The sequence below is a fragment of the Rana temporaria genome, chromosome 1 (assembly GCF_905171775.1).
Source record: "Rana temporaria chromosome 1, aRanTem1.1, whole genome shotgun sequence".
In the NCBI taxonomy this organism is placed as follows: domain Eukaryota; kingdom Metazoa; phylum Chordata; class Amphibia; order Anura; family Ranidae; genus Rana; species Rana temporaria.
Genome location: NC_053489.1, coordinates 471162722 through 471186532, shown reverse-complemented (window position 1 = coordinate 471186532; position 23811 = coordinate 471162722). Strand labels below are relative to the sequence as shown.

Below are 23811 nucleotides of genomic sequence, written 5' to 3'. Positions count from 1 at the left end.
ACCAATTCCTTCTAGTATGTCGCATCAGCCCAAGGTGCTGACCTTGTAAGCTGACACACCTAGATCCAATCTTTCGAGCCTAAGGGTGACCTAACTGGTGGACTTATACCCGTCACCCCTTGTATAACGGCCCGGATCAAGAGTGTGACACAAGCGACCCTTGAAAATATTGACAAGGCAGAGATTGGATCATTGATGGAACTTAAGGCTAGCTCCATCTCCTTACCAATGTAGGAAGGCAAGACTCTTACTCGAGACATACTACCAAGGATGCCACCCCTTGGTTTCACACCAGGAACATGGGCCTTCCAGATCCTAGGATATCTGGTCCTGTAGGCCAGCTCTCCTGTATGAATCAAGGTAATTGCCGCTGATTCTGAAAACCCTGATCCTCAAGAATGCGGGCTATAACAGCCAGACAATTAATACCCCTGTATGCAAGACAGGATGTAACCCTGCGAATCAGGCCTGGACAAGCCGTAAGGAGCCCTGGTTCCTATACGATCACTTCTGCTGTGCCTGCACAGTCAGGTCACATGGGCTATGCCGGAGCAATTAGGTCAGCTTCCGTTCTTCTGGTGTAGCATGGACGCCACGAAAGTTGAGGCCTTGGGGGGAGAAAACACCTACCCAGCGATGACTGGTCCCCCAGGATCACTAACACATCTGTTCCGCATGTGGATGGATCCTTTGTCCTTGCCACAAAGTTGTTCAATTTCTTGCTGAACCTGGACGTCAATACCCCCTAAGTACAGGGTACCGTTTCTGTGACATTTGGTCAGAAACAAGTTGGGGTGTAGAGGTTAATCCCCCGGACATAATCGTAGACGGCTCAAGCGAATCGCCTGCCAATCTAGTATTCCATGAATTGACGATTGACAATAGGCCAGGCCCAAGCTCCTCCCTGGTAAATAAAGAAAAAACCACCAGAGAGGCACTGTCAGATTGTATTCAGACAGAGCAACCCTTTAAACATTCAGGCCCGTAAGCCAGATGCTCCATCCGCAGCTCTAGAAGGCTTAGGCCCCGTACTCACGACCAAACATGTCTGCTGAAACTGGTCCGCAGACCAGTTTCAGCAGACATGTTTGGCCGTGTGTTGGCCCGAGCGGACCATTTTGGGACGGATCGGACAGGTTTCCAGCGGACAACTGTTTCCCGGACTTGTTTTAAAACAGTCCGCTGGAAACCTGTCCGCCCGGACATGTACGGTCGTCTGTACAGACCTACCGTACATGTCCTGCCGCCCGCATCCCTCGCATGCGTCGAATGACTTCGACGCATGCGTGGAAGCATATTTAAGGCGGCCCGCCCACGTCGCCGCGTCATTGTCGCGGCGACACCGCGTCATCGACGCGGCGACACCGCGGACACGCCCCGCGTAATGTTTACGCGCGGGCTTCTGTTCGATGGTGTGTATAGCCATCGAACAGAAGTCCCCGGGCAGTCCCCGGCCAGACATGTCCGATGGAAACGGTCTGCAGACCGTTTTCATCGGACATGTCCTGCCGTGAGTACAAGGCCTGACAGATAAAGCTCCATTGGAGCCTGAACACCTTCCCTGTGCCGTGGTCTCTTCCAGGCCTGGATTCTATCCTTAGAGGCCAGCCCTCGCAACCTGCTCCCAGGTAAAGGGTATGAAGGATCTTCCCTTCTGTCAATCATTCAGTCAAACACCCTCAACTGAAATTCCAGCATATCCCTGGGACCAGACTCCTAGGATAATGCTAGGTTAGGATCCACTTGTTCCAGGCCGACCGAAAAATGTCTATATCAGCCTTGATTAAAACTGAGCATAGGGAACTGTCTCTGAATGAAGCCAGCATATTCCCACTAGACTGGGATCCTAAACCAGGAGTTCCAGATATTTAACCATGCTGGACTCCCCAAGGCCCAGCCATGCTACTGACTGATCTGTCAGCAGGAGCTTGCCTCGGTATGCCATTACTGCTATACCCTGGGCCCTTAGGTAGAGGCGGGCCCTAGCCCCTCGTAAATAAACACACCTGCAAATGGCTCCTCATATGTGCATGTGGCCAGCTTTCAAAGGCCACATGCCTCTATGGCAGCGTGTGTACATGGAAATATGAATCATGCAAATATGTTGTCGGCAAAAAACATAAAAGGGGGCGTGCTGCATACACTTATACATATAGCATGTGAGCTATGAATAAGCATCTTGCAACCAAGTATGCGCTATGAACGTGTTATGCAGCATTGCACAACATGCACCCCTGCAGACCCGAATTCCTATGTAAGGCCAAGGAATCCTGTATAATTAAGGAAAAACTTAATTATCATGCCCCATAACTCAAAATTTAGGCAAACATGCATCCTTATGCGATTCAGCAATTATCATGCGATCCAACATCTATGCATTTTAAGCACTCCTGTGCGGACAAGTACCCTTGTGTGACCAGGGATTCTTGTATGATCAAGCACCCCTGTGCGATCCAGCATTCTTATGCACTTAAGCATTTTAATGCGACTTTTAGCATTTCTGCAACTCTCTGCATCTTCATGCGATTTTAGGCATTTCTGTGGAAACAAGCCTCTCTGTATGACCCAATATCCTTGGGTAATCAAAGACTCAGGTTATCAGGTAACCATGTGTGATTCCGCATCTCTATGCACTCCCGCATCTTTATGCGATTTTAGGCATTCCTGTGGAAACAAGCCTCACTGTGTGACCAAATATCCTTGGGTAAACAAGAACTCGGGTTATCAAGTAACCATGTTTGATCCCGCATCCTTATGCACTTAAGCATCTTTATGCGATTTTAGGCATTCCTGTGGAAACAAGCATCTCTGTGTGACCAACTATCCCTGGGTAATGCAGGACCCGGGTTATCAAGTAATCATGTGTGATCCCGCATCTTTATGCACTTAAGCATTTTTATGCGATTTTAGGCATTCCTGTGGTAACAAGCCTCTCCGTGTGATCAGATATCCTTGGATAATCCAGGACTGGAGTTATCAGGCAACTATGTGAAATCCCGCATCTTTATGCACTTAAGCATTTTATGCGATTTTAGGCACTTTGCTGTGCCACATACAAACAAAAAAACATGTATACTTATGTGATCAACAATAAAACATGCTTTGTTACCCGTTTTTACCCCACATGCATTTTGAACTTTCCAAACTCATGTATATCATGCAAACATGCGGACTGGTAAAGAGGCAGTTGTGCTCTGCAGACATGCGATTTCGCCAACCTGCAACATTAGCCATGTGCACAGCAGCAACTGTGCACCCCCCCGTTGTGCATTCGGTTAGCCTGAAGCCAACACCAGGATGAGGACCTCATAGAGACAGAGGCTTTGGCCGTTTTAGGCTGAGGGAAATTATATGCTGCTTGAATCTTTGAAAAGACTGCATCTGCAACCAGAGCCTGTGGGGCTTCCGATAGATTTCCCCTCATTAGGCCGACCTGCTATTGTTCTCTGATAGTGAACCTTCATCCTCAGGTCTTTCAATCCCCTGGTTTGGGAATTTAGAGCAGGGAAAGGGACACACCCTGTTTTCTGCTTGTGAGGCTGTGAATATAGCAGTTAACCTCTTATAGACCTATAGATGCAATGCAACAAAACATATGCAGAGAGACTTCACTTGGGGAAGGCTACAACACCTGGCAGGGCTGGTCGCTCATTGTGTGAGCTTTCTCCTAAGCCAAAACAGAGGAACTTAACCCCTGGTGCATCCTTAGTCTAGCAAATAATGCCTGCTAACCTGCACAGCCAGGTGCTGAGTAGGTGTCTTAGATGAATCTGTATCCAACCTCCACAAGGTGTTTTATATGCCCAGGCTACTGTGTCCCCCTGGCTTTATCGAGCTCTGACGTCTGGGCCTATCTAAGGGGCCGCCTGCGTCTGCCAATAGTGAAGGCGGGGGGAGAGAGGGATCCCCCAAGGAGCGCCGTGGACCCGGACTACGAGGGACCCCCCCCCCCCATCATGGCAGAGCTTGAAGCGGAGGAAGTAAGCTGCACCATAGATCAGCTCACCTTGAGCTTCCGTTCTGGAAAGCATGGTAAGTGAAACACCAGGCATGCTTTTTACTGCCTTTAGTAGTGGAGAACAGAAAGACATGCAGCTACTCATGGCCATCCAGCCCTCTCCAGGGGAGACATATGGGTACTACAGCCATCCTGTCTTATTAGACATTGTGGTTTCTTTGCTCAGGCGTACCTGCATTATAGGCAAGACCCAATAGCCCCCACAGGAGAGGGCTAGGACCAGTTCGGGGAGGTATATGGGTGCTAGAGCCATCCTGTCTACAAAGACATAGTGGTTAAGTTGCCCATGCATAGCAGCATTATACAGGCCACCCCATAGACCCCGAAAAAATTGAAGGACCTACTGTCGGACCAAGTCCCGTAGGCACCTTCACTTACCTCTCCACGCTGCAGGGTGTTGCTTTAAGCAAGAGGCCCAATCGTCACCCCTCACCGTGGGTTTTGTCAAAGACCTTCAGGGACCGGGGTCCATCCGTAGGAACACCACCCCCCTGGACCTATATAGCACCCTGGCAGCAGAAAAACATTTGGTCTTTGGTATCGACCAATGTTCTGGAACCCAGGGTCCAGCTCTCAGAGAGAAGCATTATAGGCCAAACCTCGTTCTTCCAACCGAGGCCCGGGTACCGACCACTTTGGCTATGAAGCACTTTGGACGGATCCGGATTTATGGAGGCTTTTTACATCCAGCATGGATCCCTCCAGTGGAGCTCCTAAGAGCACATGTTCGTTCGTGACCAACACCTTCAGACACTGATGAAAAAACTGAGGTACTCCCAGTATGGGAGGGGTTATATAGGGAGGGGACTTCCTGTTTGGTTGATTACACCAGTGTCCAGCACCTGAAGGTAGGATATATAACCCACATAGTTATTACTAAGCAGCTCTGTGTCCCGTGATGTACGATAAAGAAAAATATTTTTGTTTTAAAAATTGTCTGTATTTAAATTTTTATTTTATAGCGCAAAAAAAAAAAAACGCAGAGGTGATCAAATACTGCTAAAGCTCTATTTGTGGGAGAAAAAAATGACATTAATTTTATGTGTACAGCATTGCATGACCGCACAATTGTCAGTAAATATCTGGTTAGGAAGGGGGGTAAATATTTTGGAGGGCAAGTGATTAAGAAACACTGCTTTTGGGTATTAATCTTTTTTGTGTACGTCCTATACATCTTTCTTTTCTTTTAGTTTTTAATCTAGAACTGTTTGTCTTCTATAGGCATGTCGGGGAGATCAACATGATGAGCCAGTCCTTGTTACAGATGCTACTGACAGTGCTGGAGAGCCTGAGGTTAACAGAGTTGAAGTAGATGCAGCTGCTCTGTATACTCTGCCTGCTGCTGCTGATTTTATAATGTGCTATTCTGTTGCAGAAGGTAATGCTTTTCTAAAAAGAAAAAAAAAAATCAATAAGATGTGATATCAGTGCCTATGGAGACCAAGGGCCAGATTCTCAGAGGAGATACGACGGCGTATCTCCAGATACGCCGTCGTATCTCTGAGTTGCGTCATCGTATCTATGCGCCTGATTCTTAGAATCAGTTACGCATAGATTTCCCTTAGATCCGACAGGCGTAAGTCTCTTACGCCGTCAGATCGTAACTGCATATTTACGCTGGCCGCTAGGGGGGTGTACGCTGATTTACGCGTCAAAATATGTAAATCGGCTAGATACCCGAATTCACGAACGTACGCCCGGCCGACGCAGTACAGTTACGCCGTTTACGTTAGGCTTTTTCCGGCGTATAGTTACCCCTGCTATAGTACCAATGTTAAGTATGGCCGTCGTTCCCGCGACGAAATTTGAAAATTTTACGTCGTTTGCGTAACTCGTCCGTGAATGGGGCCGGACGTAATTTACGCTCACGTCAAAACCAATACGTCCTTGCGGCGTATTAGGAGCAATGCACACTGGGAGATTTCCACGGACGGCGCATGCGCGCGTTCGTGAAAAACGTCAATCACGTCGGGTCACACGTTATTTACATAAAACACGCCCCCCCTGTTCCAAATTTGAATTAGGCGGGCTTTTGCCGGCCGATTTACGCTACGCCACTGCAACTTACGGAGCAAGTGCTTTGAGAATACATTACTTGCCCGTCTAAGTTGCAGAGGCGTAACGTAATTCGGATACGTTACACCGCCGCAAAGATACGCCGCTGTATGAGAATTTGGCCCCAAGAGCTCACTTCTATACTGACCTTTATCTAAGGACAGTCATTCTAACAGCTGAACTTCAGGCAAACAGTGATTACAAGATGCTAAAATCAAATTCAAGTAGTTACACTGCTTGCTGTCTTTTATATCTAGCTTGAAGTTCTTTTTGATCCAGAGGCTTCACACATTTTACTGTACTAAAAACCACCTACTCAAAGTATACAGTATGTTCTCCCATAACAATATATTATATATATATATATATATATATTATATATACACACACACACACACACACACACACACACACACAGAGGGTAAAATAAGTATTGGACACGTCACCATTTTTTTAGGTATGTATATTTCCAAAGGTGCTATTGACATCAAATTTTTACCACGTTGGTAACAACCCATACATACAAAGAAACCAAAACAAATGAGCTCGGAAATTAGGTTATGTGTAATAAAATGGAAAGCAATCCTGCACCTTGTCAGTGGAAATTAATATCAGCTGGTTCAGTATTCACTGATGGCCTATAAAAAGGTGTTTCCATTACCAAGGTGTCGCACAAGAAATATCTCATGATGGCCCAAAAGCAAAGGGCTCTCTCAAGACCTTCGCAACCTTATTGTTGCAAAACCTACTGATGGCATTGGTTACAGAAGGATTTCTAAACTTCGGAATGTTCTAGTGAGCACTGTTGGGACCATAATCCAGAAAGTGGAAAGAACATTGTTTCACCATAAACTGGCTACGACCAGGTGCGCCTCACAAGATTTCTGACAGAGGAGTGAAAATAATTCTCAGAAGATTTGTCCAAGAGCCAAGGATCACTTGTGGAGAGCTTCAGAATAACCTGAAATTAGGAGGTACAATTGTTTCAAATAAAACAAGTAATGCACTTAACCACCATGGCCTTTATGCACGTTCACCACACAAGACCCCATTGCTGAAGGAAAAGCATGTTGAAGCTTGTTTAAAGTTTGCTGCACATTTAGACAAGCCTGTGAAATACTGGGACAATATAGTCTGACCAGATGAGACCAAAATTGAACTCTTTGGATGCCATAATACACACCATGGGCCAAATCCACAAAGATCGTGCCTAACTTAATTTTTTACATTTAAGTTACACTGCCCTAAAATGTCTACCTAAGTGCCCGATCCACAAAGCACTTACCTAGAAATTTTGGGCTGTGTAACTTAAATTCCGCCGTCGCAAGGCGTTCCTATTCAAATGGGGGCGATTCCCATTTAAATTAGGCGCGCTCCCGCGCCGGCCGTACTGCGCATGCTTGTGGCGTCATTTTCCCGATGTGCATAGCGCGAAATTACATTACGACGAGCTTTGTGGATTGCGACGGGTCAATAAAGTTGCGTCGGGAAAAAAAAAGATACGGCGCGAAAAAAAAAATTCAAATTCGAAAAAAAAACGCGTCGCTAGACAGAAGGGTCTGCTTTTACAAGGTGTACTAACTTTACACCATGTAAAAGCAGCCCTAATTTTGCGTATGCAACTAAATACTTACGGAGAAAAAACGAAGCAGAAAAGCTTCGTGGATCTCCGTAAGTCCTAATTTGCATACCCGAGGCGGCATTTCGACACGAAATGCCCCCAGCGGCGGATGCGGTACTGCATCCTAAGATCCGGCAGTGTAATTCAATTACACATGTCGGATCTTCTGCCTAACTATGGAAAACTGATTCTGTGGATCAGTTCCATAGTTAGGACCAGGGATACGACGGAGTAACACGGAGTAACAGCAGTTACTCCGTCGTATCTCTTTTGAGGATTTGGCCCCATGTTTGGAGGTCAAATGTCGGTGCACATCACCCCAAAAACACCCCCCATACCAACAGTGAAGTTTGGAGGTGTGGGGCTGTTTTTCAGAATACGGTGCTGACAAACTTCATATCGTTGAAGGAAAGATGAATAGCAAAATTTAGCAAGACATTCTTGATAAAAATCTGCTGCCATCTACTGGGATGATGAAGATGAAGGGTGGACATTTCATCAAAATAAAGATCCCAAACAGATCAGAGTTCATAGACGAGGCCCAAAACCTTCAAGATTTGAATACGGTTTGTGTGGAAGAATGGGGCCAAAATCACACCTGAGCAATGCATGCGACTTGTTTCTCCATACAGGAGGGCCTGGATTCAGAAACAACTTACAACGGCGTATCTCCAGATACGCCGTCATAAGTCTGAATGTATCTTGGCGCCTGATTCAAAGAATCAGATGCGCCTCACTGTTGCCAAGATACGAGCGGCGTAAGTCTCCTACGCCGTCGTATCTTGGGGTGCATATTTACGCTGGCCGCTAGGGGCGCTTCCGTATATTTCTGCGTTGAATATGCAAATGAGCTAGGGGTAAGTCATGTTAAGGTATGGACGTCGGAACAGCGTCGTTTATTACGTTGTTTGCGCAAGTCGTACGTGAATGGGGATGGGCGTAGGTTGCGTAATTTACGGAGAAAATTTGACGTGATACTGAGCATGCGCTTGCATGCGCCGTTCGTTAGGCGCGTCATTTACGTGGGGTCACGATTCATTTCCATACAACACGCCTCCTACTTTGAATTACGCGGGCTTACGCCGGCCCATTTACGCTACGCCACTGCAACTTACGGAGAAAGTGCTTTGTGAATACTGCACTTGCCTGTCTAAGTTGCGGCGGCGTAGCATAAATAGGATAAGCTACGCCATTGTATCTGAATCTGGCCCGAGGTGTCTTGAAGCTGTCATTACCAACAAAGGATTTTGTACCAAGTGTTAAATACATTTAAGTTGGCATGTTTAAAACTTTTCCCCTGTTTCATTCCATTTTATTACACATAACTTAATTTCTGAACTTATTTGTTTTGGCTTCTTTGTATGTATGGATTGCATGGGTTGTGGCCAACATGTGGTGAAAATGTCATGTCAACAGCACTTTTACAATTTTAGCTGGTAGGCGTTCTGTCCTTTCCCTACTCTACTAAAAAGTATTTGTCTGTGTTGCATTAGAGATTTACCCCTACCAAGTCACAGATAACGGTAAAACCTGACCGAGGTTTTAACATTTTCCCACTTCGTCAAAAATTGAAAAAAATTTAAGTTTTGGCTCTTTATAAACTTTAAATGATTTTAAGCTGCAAATGTTTTTAACCACCTCAGGTCCTGATTCTTATGTTTTCCCATGATAGGTAATTATTATATTGTAAATAATATATATATATATATAATATAAAGAAGCATAAAGCAAAACTCCACGTTCACAAAAAAGTGATATATGGTATGCATATTTGCTACGCAAGCCATATTTTTAAATAATGTAAGGCCCTGTCTGTCTGCTGTTAGGTGTGTTGTCGAGGCCTCAGTATGCTAGACACGTTTGCCATCTCTCCTAGACACCTTTCCTCCTGGAAGCGCCGTTTTGGCCAAAAACAACGCTTGCCACTTATAAACATGTGAAACGCGTAGAAGCATCAAGTGCTTAGGAGTTTTATTAATTTCATTGGCCAGAATTAGTGCCGTTCTCTGGCTTTACATAGAGGATGGCACTAATCTGTCTGAATAAACCCTAATATTTACTAAATTGCACTAGAAATATTCTAGCAACCGACTTACTCTATAGACAGCAGTTCCATTCCTAACCAGCCCATTCTGTAATGACAAGAATTTTGAATGGTGATGAGGAAGCAGAAAACATTTGTGTTTATAATATACATTAATAGACATCCTATTTTTAACCCCTTTTTAGGCTACTACTCTCACCGTGAAACCGTAAATGGGTCTTGGTACATTCAGGATCTGTGTGAAGCGATAAGGATGCATGGCAAGGAGCTGGAATTCACAGAACTGCTAACGCTGGTGAATAGGATGGTTTCCCTGCGATCTGTTGAAGGCTGTTTAATTGTCGGTGCGAATGGGAAAAAACAAGTCCCTTGCTTTGCTTCCATGTTAACCAAAAAGCTGTATTTAAGACCCAAATAAAAGTGACATAACTGTTTTAATACACAGTGGAATAAGGGAAGATCTTACATTTTGTCCTTTTACAGTTTACCATTTGTACTAAAGTCGGCACTATAGCTTAAAATACTTTATTATGGATTCTCAGGGAATTACTGTCCAGAGTTGTTGCTTTATTTTCATAGACCGTAACTGTTTGTACACAATTGTTAATCCTGTTTAATGTTGCCATTTTTAGAAAGGGTTGTACACGTGTGCCTTAAGCTGACACTGTTTTGTAATGAGGTTAAAATGCCCAATAAATCGTTTCCTTTATGTATTGATTCATATCATTTCTATTCTGATGCTGACTGTGAAGCATTAAAGAGGTTGTAAAGGTTTGTTTTTTATTTTCCTTTTAAGCTAGTGCATTGTTGGTTCACTAACCCTTTCCTTTGATTTCCCTTCTAAATGTTTTTTTTTCTTTGTCTGAATTTCTCACTTCTGTTCCTCCTCAGTAAGCTGTTCTGGCTGACGAACCCCCAGCCAGAATGGCTCGGATGATGGGGCAAGCTTACTGAGGAGAAACAGGAAGTGAGAAATTCAGACAAAGAAAAAAACATTTAGAAGGGAAATCAAAGGAAAAGGTAAGTGAACCAACAATGCACTAACTTAAAGGGGTTGTAAAGGTACAATTTCCCCCCCCTAAATAGCTTCCTTTACCTTAGTGCAGTCCTCCTTCAATTACCTCATTCTTAGATTTTGCTTTTAACTGTCCTTATTTCTTCTGAGAAATCCTCACTTCCTGTTCTTCTGTCTTTAACTACACACTGTAATGCAAGGCTTTTTCCCTGGTGTGGAGTGTCGTGCTCGCCCCCTCCCTTGGACTACAGGAGTGTCAGGACGCCCACTAACACACAGCTCTTTTCCCTATCTGCAACGTAGAGAGCGTCCTGACTCTCCTGTAGTCCAAGGGAGGGGGGCGAGCACGACACTCCACACCAGGGAGAAAGCCTTGCATTACAGTGTGGAGTTAGACACAAGAACAGGAAGTGAGGATTTCTCAGAAGAAATAAGGACATTTAAAAGCAAAATTGAAGGATGAGGTAAGTGAAGGAGGACTGCACTAAGGTAAAGGAAGCTATTTAGGAAAAAAAAATTGTATCTTTTACAACCCCTTTTAAAGGAACCTATTTATAAAATAAAAAACAAACCTTTACAACCCCTTTAAACAAAAAAAATCAAATAAAGTTTATTGAATTTTTCAAGCTTAGATACACATGCAATAAAGAAGGCAATGAGGTGCATACTGGCAGGTCCTCTAGTGAAGATTACAGCAATTAATTATCAAAGAGCAATACAGTGCAAAATGCAAATTTAAAAAAAAAATTGCAAAGGGTTGACCATATACAAGTTGGTCATGTGATCACTGTACTTGATTGAGCATCAACTGCCTCCACTACCATCAAAATTGTATATTCTAGTTTGGAAAAGACTGATACTTTTTTTTTTTTTCCTCTCAAATAACAGTATTTTTAAAACGGCTTACCCGTAAAATCCTTTTCTTGGAGTACATCATGGGACACAGAGCCTTTATCTTTACATAATGGGTTAAGGGTCACCAGCGGTGATTGGACACTGGCACAACCAATTGAAGACAGTTCCCCTTCATATAACCCCTCCCATCAGGGAAGCAGTTTTGTAGCAAGCAATAAGGTTTCCATAAGAAGGGGGGGGGGAACCTCTGTGTCCCGTGGTGTACTCCAAGAAAACGATTTTACAGATAAGCTGTTTTAAAAATCCTGTTTTCTTTATCGTACACCACGGAACACAGAGCCTTTATCTTTACATAATGGGACGTCATAGAGCAATGCTCCATATGAAGGGGGGGGGAGACACAGATCAAGCAGGCCACCATGGACCAGAAGCTTTATACTTCACCCGCAGGCGGCATCCTGCTGTCCCTTCACGTCCGCCTGATGATAAAATCTGGAAAATGTGTGGACTGAGGACCAAGTTGCAGCTTTACAGATCTGAGTCACCGAAGCCTGGTGGAGCACTGCCCATGAAGCGCTTATCGCCCTGGTAGAGTGCGCCTTAACAGAAAAAGGAGGAGTTCCATTCTTTAAACCATAGGCTTGAATAATTGTCTGTCGAATCCACCTGGAGATAGTGGATCTTGATGCCGCTTGTCCCTTCTTGGGAAGATCTGGCAAAATAAACAAAACATCTGTTTTACGTATCTGAGCGGTTGCCTGCAGATACGCCTTTACTGCTCTCACGAGATCTAGAGAGTGTAATAATCTTTCCTCCGCTGTCTGCGGATCCGGAAAAAGGGAAGGCAGGACAATGTCCTGATTTTAAATGAAAAGCCGACACCACCTTAGGTAAAAAGGCAGGATGGGGTCGTAGTACAATTTTGTCTTTATGACAAACTAAATAAGGCTTTTTACAGGAAAGAGCTGCTAATTCAGATACTCTTCTAGCCGAACAGATAGCAATCAAAAATGCTAACTTCCTGCTTAAAAGAATCAACGGAATCTGGCGAATCCGTTCAAAAGGTTGCTTCTGCAACACTGACAAAACTAAATTCAGATCCCAGGCTAGGTGTGTATGGGTCCAGGGTAGCATGCTGGGGAGGTTATTGTAGAAAAATATAAATGTAGGCCAAAAAAGGAGCTGGAAAACCTTATAGCATGCATAAGGACAAAAAAGACATTCACAGCATATTACAATATTGATAATTATGTAATCAAAACATTGAATAAAAACTTTCGCAAACAGAAATACAGTGGAACCTCAGATTACGAGCATAATCCGTTCCAGGAGAATGCTTGTAATCCAAAGCACTTGCATATCAAAGCGAGTTTAGTTCCGCATTGACTTCTATTGCAAGCAATACTGCATGTGGCTAGAGGTGGGGGGGGGGGGGGCGCAAGAGAGCCTTGGAAATACTCGGGGAAAGCTTGGCTGAATTTGGAAACACTCAGGAACTGAGTGTTTTCGAGTACAGTGGAACCTTGGTTTACGAGTAACTCTGTTAACAAGCTTTTTGAAAGACAAGCAACTTTTTTTTAAATAATTCTGATTCAAATGTTCAAAGCCATTCGGAAATACAGTGTAACCTTGGATTACGAGCATAACCTGTTCCAGGAGAATGCTCATAATCCAAAGTACTCGTATATCAAAGTGAGTTTCCCCATTGAAGTCAATAGAAACTAAAATTATTTGTTCCGCATTGACTTCAATAGCATGCAGCCGGAGCTGAGCAGAACCGAATGTCGCCATTTGGAAATGCATGAAAAGGCCCGAGGACAGCTCGGCTGACCTTGGCAAATCTCGGGAATTAAGTCTTTCCGATGTTTGCAGAGGGTCAGCCAAAGTGTCCTCTGGACTTTTCAGCCGTTTCCGCTCTCCGGCGCCCCCCGCCTCTGGCTGCATGCTATTGAAGTCAATGCGGAACAAATAATTTTAGTTTCCATTGACTTCAATGGGGAAACTCACTTTGATATACGAGTACTTTGGATTATGAGCATTCTCCTGGAACGGATTATGCTCGTAATCCAAGGTTACACTGTATTTCCGAATGGCTTTGAACCTTTCCGAGTGTCACTGGCGCCCCCACACCTCTGGCCAAATGTGGTACTGCACACCCCATTAGCTTGAATTATGCTCGTTTTGCGAGACAACACTCGCAAACTGAGTCAGGATTTAAAAAACAAAAGTTGCTTGTCTTTCAAAACAGCAGAGAGCTGCTGAGTGACAGTCAGAGCTGAGAGAACGGAGCCATCAGCGTTGTTCGCTCGCTCGGTTCTTAGTGCAGAGCTGGTGGGGGACCGATGCTGCAGCCACCTAGGTAAGTATGAATTAAAAAAAACAACATACTTCTCTTTTAATTTTGTAATCCCTGTATCTCCCTGTCTGAGTCTGCACAGTGGTGTAGTGGTTGGCACTTCTGCCTGGCATAGGGTTGCCACCTTTTCTTCAAGCTAAACCTGAACACTTTAGCGGTTCACAATTTTTTTTTGAAGTATACACTACAGGAGTGTAAAAGACCTGGCACACTTTTGGCAGGGACGTGAAGTGAGGTCAGTGGCTGGTGAGGCACTGGATTGTATCAGAGCTTGATACATACAGGTTACATACGCCGCGATCATTACAACAAGAGCAATAATTCCAGCACTAGACCTCCTCTAACTCTAAACACATAGGGAACCATGTTCAGCTTCCAGTTTTTTTTTTTTTTTTGTGAAAGCTTAAAGGATATCTAAAGGTTTTTGTTTTTTAAAAACAAACATGTCATACTTACCTCCTCTGTGCAGTTCGCTTTGCACAGAGTGGCCCCGATCATCCTCTTCTGGAGTCCTTCAGTGGCGCTTCTGGCTCCTCCTCTTCTTGAATGCCCCATTGGAGAGCCACTTTCCTTCGGGCACTCTCCTGTGTCCTCCTGCTGCTTCTATTGACACAGACAGCTGGGACTCGGCTGGAGCTGGTGTGCTCGTTCCCAACGCTGGAAAGACCGGTGAAGTAATTCTTACAATAAATATAAACTATTCTTCCGAAGGTGGGAACGGATTCCCTCTATTTATTGCATATACAGTCAGGTCCATAAATATTGGGACATAGACACAATTCTAATCTTTTTGGCTCTATACACCACCACAATGGATTTAAAATTAAGTAAACAAGATGTGCTTTAACTGCAGACTTTCAGCTTTAATTTGAGGGTATTTACATCCAAATCAGATGAACGGTGTAGGAATTACAACATGTATATGTGCCTCCCACTTTCAAAGGGACCAAAGTAATGGGACAATTGGCTGCTCAGCTGCTCCATGGCTAGGTGTGAGTTATTCCCTCATTATCCCATTTACAAGGAGCAGATAAAAGGTCCAGAGTTCATTTCAAGTGTGCTATTTGCATTTGGAATCTGTTGCTGTCAACTCTCAATATGAGATCCAAAGAGCTGTCACTATCAGTGAAGCAAGCCATCATTAGGCTAAAAAAAAAACATCAGAGAGATAGCAGAAACATTAGGTGTAGCCAAATCAACTGTTTGGAACATCCTTAAAAAGAAAGAATGCACCGGTGAGCTCAGCAACCCCAAAAGACCCAGAAGACCATGGAAAACAACTGTGGTGGATGACCAAAGAATTCTTTCCCTGGTGAAGAAAACACCATTCACAACAGTTGGCCAGATCAAGAACACTCTCCAGGAGGTAGGTGTATGTGTGTTAAAGTCAACAATCAAGAGAAGACTTCACCAGAGTGAATACAGAGGGTTCACCACAAGATGTAAACCATTAGTGAGCCTCAAAAACAGGAAGGCCAGATTAGAGTTTGCCAAACAACATCTAAAAAAGCCTTCAAAGTTCTGGAACAACATCCTATGGACAGATGAGACCAAGATCAACTTGTACCAGAGTGATGGGAAAAGAAGAGCATGGAGAAGGAAAGGAATTGCTCATGATCCAAAGCATACCCCCTCATCCATGAAGCATGGCGGTGGTAGTGTCATGGCGTGAGCATGTATGGCTGCCAATGGAACTGGTTCTCTTGTATTTATTGATGATGTGACTGCTGACAAAAGCAGCAGGATGAATTTTGTGAATTTGATGAATCCATTGTGGTGGTGTATAGAGCCAAAAAGATTAGAGTTGTGTCGATGTCCCAATATTTATGGACCCGACTGTATGTATTCATTTTTCTAGACCTATAATTAGCTAGTCTATTATAACTCTGACCAGGTTACCGTTGGTAACACAATAATATCAGTTTAGCTATGAAAACACACACACTGCTTAGTAAAACAATGTTTGATTTATTTCCCTAGAAAATAGGAATATGCTAACATCAAACACTAACGTAAAGTATAACAACAGAACATCAAAGTTACTGATCACAACGCTTCCCTCGAGATATTGTTTCGTCAGCTGGTCTCAGGATGGCAAAAGAGCCAGAGCCATGAGGCTCAAGGAAGCAGGTTAAAAGCCAAATAGGGACGATTTCACTTCTGTGAGTACTTTTTACACATTTATTCACACCCACTCGTAACCACCCCCACTTGCCTCCTGTCAAATTAGATATTGCCAAGAGGTAGTCCTTTTATTATATTTCTTTTTTTTTCATTCAAGTTTAGGTTTATTTTCAGAAAAAATAAATCAGTACAATGTAATGAACATCAATTAAAATTATTACATTGTGGCATACAGTCAAAAACAACAAGGTACATTTAGTTCATTTCCTGCCCTTCCATTCCACATTGAAACAAAGTACCATTAAAACGTAAAAGAAATTGTGAATAACAAAAAAGAATAAATATATTGAAGAAAACAAAATCCAACCCAATTGTCCTCCCCAACCTCCAGAGATACTATAATCCGTATAATCCAATCCAGACCCATGAAATTTAAAAAAATATAATAGATTGTTTGTTTAGATCTATAAGGAGGATAGATGCCTAGGGTAAACTCCACCCCCCGACACCCCTAATGGGATCACTCTGTGCCCTAAGAGGCAGAATAACCCCTATCATCCCCCCTCTCTTTTAATAGATAATAAGAATAACCCAATAACAAGAGGACAACTTCAAAACCATCCTCCATATAACATACCTAAGAGGGTTTAAGAAACCATTACAATTAGGTTCAATCAAACCATTTTAAAATAAAATGTAACATATGGGAAGAATAATAAAGAATATATTATTCTTGTCAAAATAAAGGAAAAGAACAATATATGTATGCAAAACTTGTTCCTTATTCATATAATAAAAAAATAATAAGAGAGAAAGAGAAATAATAATAGAGAAAAAAAAAGACAGCATAATAAAAGAAAGAAAGATAGAGAAAGAGAAAGGAGTTGGAGAAGAGATAAAAGAAGGACAAAGAGCCTACCTGTCAAAAGTGCACATCAGTCCAAAGCGAAAGCTAATACTAAATCCGCAAGGTATATGAGATTCCTATAAATTTCAACCAAGGCTCCCATATTTCATTGAACTGGGTAAGTTTATCCATCATGGAGCCAATTCTTTTTTCTTGTTCCATTATCCATGTGACTTTTCTTTTCATACTTAGTATAGAAACCGATGGTTTCTTCCAGGCAGCTGCTATAGTAATTCTAGCACCCGTCAGGATAAATAATATCAGTTTTCTGGTAACCTTTTGAACCTGAGGTATGAATCCATTCAGCAAAGCAATCGCCGGGGACTGATGTAAATTACAACCCGTGACCCGTCTAATAATATGGAATACCTTGTTCCAGTATCCACGTATCCTTGGACATTCCCACCATGTGTGTATCATAGAGCCCACCCCATGGCATCCTCTTAAGCACAGAGGTGAGGAGGAGGGATAAATAGATGCCAATTTTAGAGGAACAAGATACCACCTGGTAAATATTTTCACATTTGCCTCCATAAGAGGCACACTCATAAAGCCTTTAATAGATCTAATAAAGTTTCCACACCAATCTTTCAAGTCCCATTCATCATGAAGTTCCCTCTCCCAAGCTAGCATATGAGGTAATTTATTATCAGTTGTGGCAAGTGATTTATATATAACCGAAATAAGTCCCCTTCTCTCCGAAGCTTGATCACATTTATGCTCATATGGAGATAGACGTCCAGATACAATTTTGTCTGTCCAAAGTTTCTGAGCATAATCGTATATTTGAGAAAATCTCAATTTCTCAGAGGAAGGAAGATTAAAATTATCCACAAAATATTGTTCAGAAAGGGGACCTAAATGTGAAAAAAAACGCCCAATACGGTACACCCCCTTGTCACGCCACCATTTAAATGATTCGATATCAACATTAGAGGTAAAGATCGGATCTTGAAAAATATCAGCCAAAGGTCGACCCTTCGAGATTATGGAAGGATTATTCCTAAGTGAATCCCAGAGAACTAAAGCCTGTGAAAGAGCCGGGGACAGAATAGAAGGTCTACGTTTGGGGATACACCACAATAAACTTTCTAACGAATACGCTGGGGATGCCTGTTCTTCTATATTAACCCATTCAGGACGATCCTTTGTGATGTATACGTCCGATAGTTGGGCCAATCTAGCAGCTTGGTAATACCACCACAAATTTGGAACTCCCAGACCCCCCTGTTCAGGGAGATTAAAAAGACAACGTGAAGAAACACGTGGACCCTTTTTGTTCCAGATACATTTGGTAATTTTACCCTGAAAGGACTTCAAATAATTTTTTTTTATCGGTATAGGTAGTGAGCGAAAAAGATATAGAAGTCTGGGGAGAAGGGTCATCTTAACCGAATTAATCCTGCCTATCCAGCCAATGTTCTGAGTACCCCAGTCGCACAAATCCTTTTCAAGTTTCTTATACATAGGAGGGTAATTAGCTAAATATAAAGACTCGAAATTCGGAGTCAGATTAATACCCAAATATTTAATAGATGAATTGTTCCAGCTGAATTTATATTCATTTTTCAGTAAGGATACCATAGTTTCAGGCAGCGATACATTAAGGGCTCTAGATTTGGCCATATTGACTTTAAGCCCTGAAACTTCTGAGAAATTGTCCAGCAAAGAGTAGATTGCAGGTAAAGAGGAGGTTGGTGAGGTTATGAATAGTAACAGGTCATCTGCAAATAACGCACATTTATGATCTTTTTGCGTACAGTTAACCCCCCTGATATTCGAGTTACTTCGAATAGCTATTGCCAAAGATTCTATCACGATCGCGAATATCAGGGGAGACAAGGGACATCCCTGCCTCGTACCCCTTTTTATTTTAATAGATTCCGAAAATATACCTTGTAATCGTATTTTAGCCTCAGGAGAAGAATAAAGTGCAGATAAAATTCCCATAATTCTGGAACCAAATCCCCATCTCCTCAGTACTGCAAACATATATGGCCAAGAAACTGAGTCAAAGGCCTTCTGAAGGTCTAATGAAAGAAGCATACCCTCTTGCTTATGTTCCCCAGTCCATCTAGATTGCATTATAGAAATTAGATCGACAGCCCTCCTTATCTGGTCTGGACCTTGCCTCCCGGGAATAAAACCGACTTGATCCTTATGAATATATTGACCTATGAAAGATGACAATCTATTGGCCATTATTTTAGTCAAAATTTTAAGGTCATTGTTTATAAGGGATATTGGTCTATAATTCTCAACTTGACTGTGGTCCTTGTCAGGTTTCGGGATTACCGAAATATATGCCATATTGAGTTGTTTACCTATAGGGTTACCATCCGTTAAGTAATTATAAAACTGTGCGAGATAGGGCGACAGGACAACTGAAAATGTTTTGTAGTAAGGAGAAGAAAACCCATCCGGACCGGGAGCCTTATACGTTTTCAAATTATTGATCACCGTCTGAACTTCCTCGGCCGATATGGGAGCCTCCAATACCCCTCTATGTATCTCTGTCAATTTAGGAAGATCTAAGCCATCAAGAAACTTCTCCACTTTATCAGATGCATAGTCGTCATCAAAAGCGTAAAGTTTGGAATAAAAGTTTTGAAAGGCTGTCATTATCCGCCGAGGGTTCAGAGTAAATGAACCATCTGCTTGTCTAATTTTGGGTAGAAACCTTGATCTAAATCTAGGGGACAATTTATTCGCCAGCATCGGGCCTATCCTATCTTTTAACCGGTAAAATCTAGCACCAGTCCATTTCATAGCCTCATCTGCCCTTACTGTAAGCGCTAGATTCAATGCAGTTCTAGCTGAATCAAGTTTGGAAGTAGGAAATTCAGAAGGATCTAATTTATGTTTTCTACTCAAGTCCACATATGTCTCTTCAAGTTTTTCCACCTCTAACTTCCTCATTCTTTTTACTCTAGATGCAATCTGTATAATTTTGCCCCTAACAGTCACCTTATGAGCAGCCCATAAAGTTTCTGGGGACATTTCTTCTGTATCATTAAAATCAAAATATTCTTTTATAGCTTGTTTGATTTCTGCTACTAAAACAGGATCCTTTAAAATTGACTGGTTAAGTGTCCAATGAGACACTCTTTGGGTAGAATTCTCTTTTCTTAAAGATAACAGAACCATAGAATGGTCCGACCAAGAGACATCCACAATAGTAGATTTTATAGCTGAAGGGACGTGACGATTGGAAAGCAATATATGGTCTATTCGTGAATATGATTGGTGGGGATTAGAAAAGTGAGTGAAATCTTTAGTTTTAGGATTCAATTCCCTCCATATATCAGTCAAACTAGATTGGTTAAAAAAGCGCCACCTGTGTACTAGCTTTAGTTGGTCTAATCATTTTAGCATTATGTTGTTTAGATTTATCTAATCCCGAATCAAAGGCTAAGTTGGAATCTCCACCCATAATGATGATACCCTCCATAAAAGGTTGGAGAACATCAAACATCTGATAAAAGAATCCCTTTTGTCCCCTATTAGGTGCATAATACGAGACAAAAGTATACAGATTTCCTTCCAGGGTTCCCTTTACCAAGACAAATCTACCCTCCGGGTCCGCGTATTCCTTAATCAAGTCAAAATTGCAGAATTTAGAAAATAAGACGGCTACCCCTTTAGTCTTATTTTCTGCTTTAGACAGGTAAAACACCGGAAAATGTGCATGCAAAAAAGAGGGGGCGTACCGTTTTGGGAAGTGTGTCTCTTGTAGGAAAAGCACATCGACATGAAGGGACTTGTAGGCTTGTAGGGCCTTTCGCCTTTTAATTGGAGAATTCAACCCCTGAGTGTTGTGTGAAACAACACGAAGGGGTGTAGAAGGGTTATTTGAACCAGCCATGAGTCTTGATCAGTACCATGGACTGGTTGCATAACGATGGCTGTGTACACAATCCAGTAAAACCACTAATTGGCAGGTAGGCTGACATGGTAAATAAGGTAGGAGAGAAAGAAAAGGTATAAAAGTAGAAGATGAAGAAATAAAAACAAAAACATAAACAATATAGTAAACTGTAGGATAACAGAAGGTCAAACCATGACCCAGAATGAAGGGAGAGTATATCCTCCCTCCCCTCATTCAAACACATGACCTTAGAACAGCCCATATAAAGGGCTAGGTACCTACTCCCTAGGACGACCAAATGTCGACCCAAGAAGCAAGCTGAGGCCCAATGCCCCACCGCCGGCCGCCGACGACGGTTAAATAATCATAAATTAAATTCTTGTGTAAGAAGAAATCGACCCAAAAAGGCATAGTAAATATAACAAATATTAAAATGAATTTTCCCAGATTGGCACAAATAAAAAACACACATTCCAACCCCTCCCTTAACCCTTCAAAATATATAATCATATGCTAAAAAAAAAAAAATGGAAAATTATATATTAATCAATAAATCTAAGTTTATATATATTTAAAAAAATATCAAAAAATCCATGTTCCCTGGGAAAATGCAGACAAAAAATGTTTTGGTGAAACCATTTCTACCAATCGTAAGAAGAAAAAAAAAATTAGCCCGAATTCTTCTACCTGGAACAGAGTCAAGCACAGGAAGGTTAAGAATGACTTTGCTACCTGAAGTTGAGATACATTTCTTTGCATTCTTTTTTTTTTCCTTCGTGTGGTCGTCCAGTACAGGGAAGAATGGCCCCCCTCCCTGTGAGTCCAGTACAGGGAAGAACTGCCCCCCTCCCTGTGAGTCCAGTACAGGGAAGAGCTGTCCTTCTCCCTGTGAGTCCAGTACAGGGAAGAGCTGTCCTTCTCCCTGTGAGTCCAGTACAGGGAAGAGCTGCCCCCTTCCCTGTGAGTCCAGTACAGGGAAGAACTGCCCCCCTCCCTGTGAGTCCAGTACAGGGAAGAACTGCCCCCCTCTCTGTAAGTCCGGTACAGGGAAGAACTGCCCCCCTCCCTGTGAGACCGGTACAGGGCAGAGCTGCCCCTCTCCCTGTGAGACAGGTACAGGGCAAAGCTGCCCCTCTCCCTGTGAGACCGGTACAGGGCAGAGCTGCCCCTCTCCCTGTGAGACCGGTACAGGGAAAAGCTGCCCCCCTCCCTGTGAGTCCAGTACAGGGAAAAGCTGCCCCCCTCCCTGTGAGTCCAGTACAGGGAAGAACTGCCCCCCTCCCTGTGAGTCCAGTACAGGGCAGAGCTGCACTTCTCCCTGTGAGACCGGTACAGGGAAGAGCTGCGAGTCCAGTACAGAGAAGAACTGCCCCCCTCCCTGTGAGACCAGTACAGGGCAGAGCTGCCCTGCTCCAGTGTTGCCAACCGTCCGTATTTTTATGGACAGTTCGTAAAAATGGGCACTTTTTTCCCCCGTTCGTAAATGTCTGTGGTTGCGGAAATGTGCCAGTAAAAATAGCCGAGATCGGTTTGGCTTGGAAATGCGCATGAAGATTGGAGGCAGGGGGTGATTGGAGGCAGGGGGTGATTGTGGCTGCAGTGACACAGCAGAGGGGGATAGAGGCAGGGGGCAATGGAGGCAGGGGGAGATTGGAGGCAGGGGGTGTTAGTGGCAAGGGGTGTTAGTGGCAAGGGGTGTTGGTGGCACCTCAGAGGGTGGGGGATGGAGACAGGGGTTGTTGGTGGCACCACAGAGGGGGATGGAGGCAGGGGACGATGGAGGCCTAACATACTTGTTTGTAGCCTAAATACTGAAATTTGCACCTAAATTTCAGGTGTCGTGCCAGTACATTTCAGTCTGGTAGGTTGGCAATACTGCCCTGCTCCCTGTGAGCCCAGTACAGGGCAGAGCTGCCCTGCTCCCTGTGAGACCAGTACAGGGCAGAGCTGCCCTTCTCCCTGTGAGACCAGTACAGGGCAGAGCTGCCCTTCTCCCTGTGAGACCAGTACAGGGCAGAGCTGCCCTTCTCCCTGTGAGACCAGTACAGGGAAGAGCTGCCCCCCTCCCTGTGAGTCCAGTACAGGGAAGAGCTGCCCCCCTCCCTGTGAGTCCAGTACAGGGCAGAGCTGCCCCCCTCCCTGTGAGTCCAGTACAGGGAATAGCTGCCCCCTTCCCTGTGAGTCCAGTACAGGGCAGAGCTGCCCCCCTCCCTGTGAGTCCAGTACAGGGCAGAGCTTCCCCCCTCCCTGTGAGTCCAGTACAGAAGCGCTTCCCCCCTCCCTGTGAGTCCAGTACAGAAGAGCTGCCCCCCTCCCTGTGAGTCCAGTACAGAAGCGCTTCCCCCCTCCCTGTGAGTCCAGTACAGAAGAGCTGCCCCCTTCCATGTGAGACCAGTACAGGGCAGAGCTGCCCCCCTCCCTGTGAGTCCAGTACAGAAAAGCTTCCCCCCTCCCTGTGAGTCCAGTACAGAAGAGCTTCCCCCCTCCCTGTGAGTCCAGTACAGAAGAGCTTCCCCCCTCCCTGTGAGTCCAGTACAGAAGCGCTTCCCCCCTCCCTGTGAGTCCAGTACAGAAGAGCTGCCCCCTTCCATGTGAGACCAGTACAGGGCAGAGCTGCCCCCCTCCCTGTGAGTCCAGTACAGAAGAGCTTCCCCCCTCCCTGTGAGTCCAGTACAGAAGAGCTTCCCCCCTCCCTGTGAGTCCAGTACAGAAGAGCTGCCCCCTTCCCTGTGAGACCAGTACAGGGCAGAGCTGCCCCTTCCCTGTGAGACCAGTACAGGGCAGAGCTGCCCCCTTCCCTGTGAGCCCAGTACAGCGTCAGAGAGACTGTCCCAGTACAACCCGCCTGCAAACCTCCCTATGTATCTCTCCAGTCCCCCTGATCCTGAGGTGAAGCCCCGCCCACTCCCTCTTCCACACATACACATCACTTCCCCCGCCCCATCATG

At 44.0% G+C, this 23811-nt stretch overlaps 1 protein-coding gene across 4 annotated transcripts in view; it reads left to right on the top strand.

Moving 5' to 3' along the window:
• Positions 1–10447, top strand: part of CASP6 (caspase 6) — a 68996-nt gene extending 58549 nt beyond the window's left edge. For all 4 annotated transcript variants that reach the window (XM_040329136.1, XM_040329127.1, XM_040329153.1 and 1 more), the window contains 2 exons: positions 5240–5396; positions 9924–10447. In XM_040329136.1, coding sequence (XP_040185070.1) covers positions 5240–5396; positions 9924–10156 — 390 coding nt within the window. In that variant the 3' untranslated portion in view covers positions 10157–10447. The remainder of the gene's footprint in view (positions 1–5239; positions 5397–9923) is intronic.
• Positions 10448–23811: the final 13364 nt, after the last annotated feature.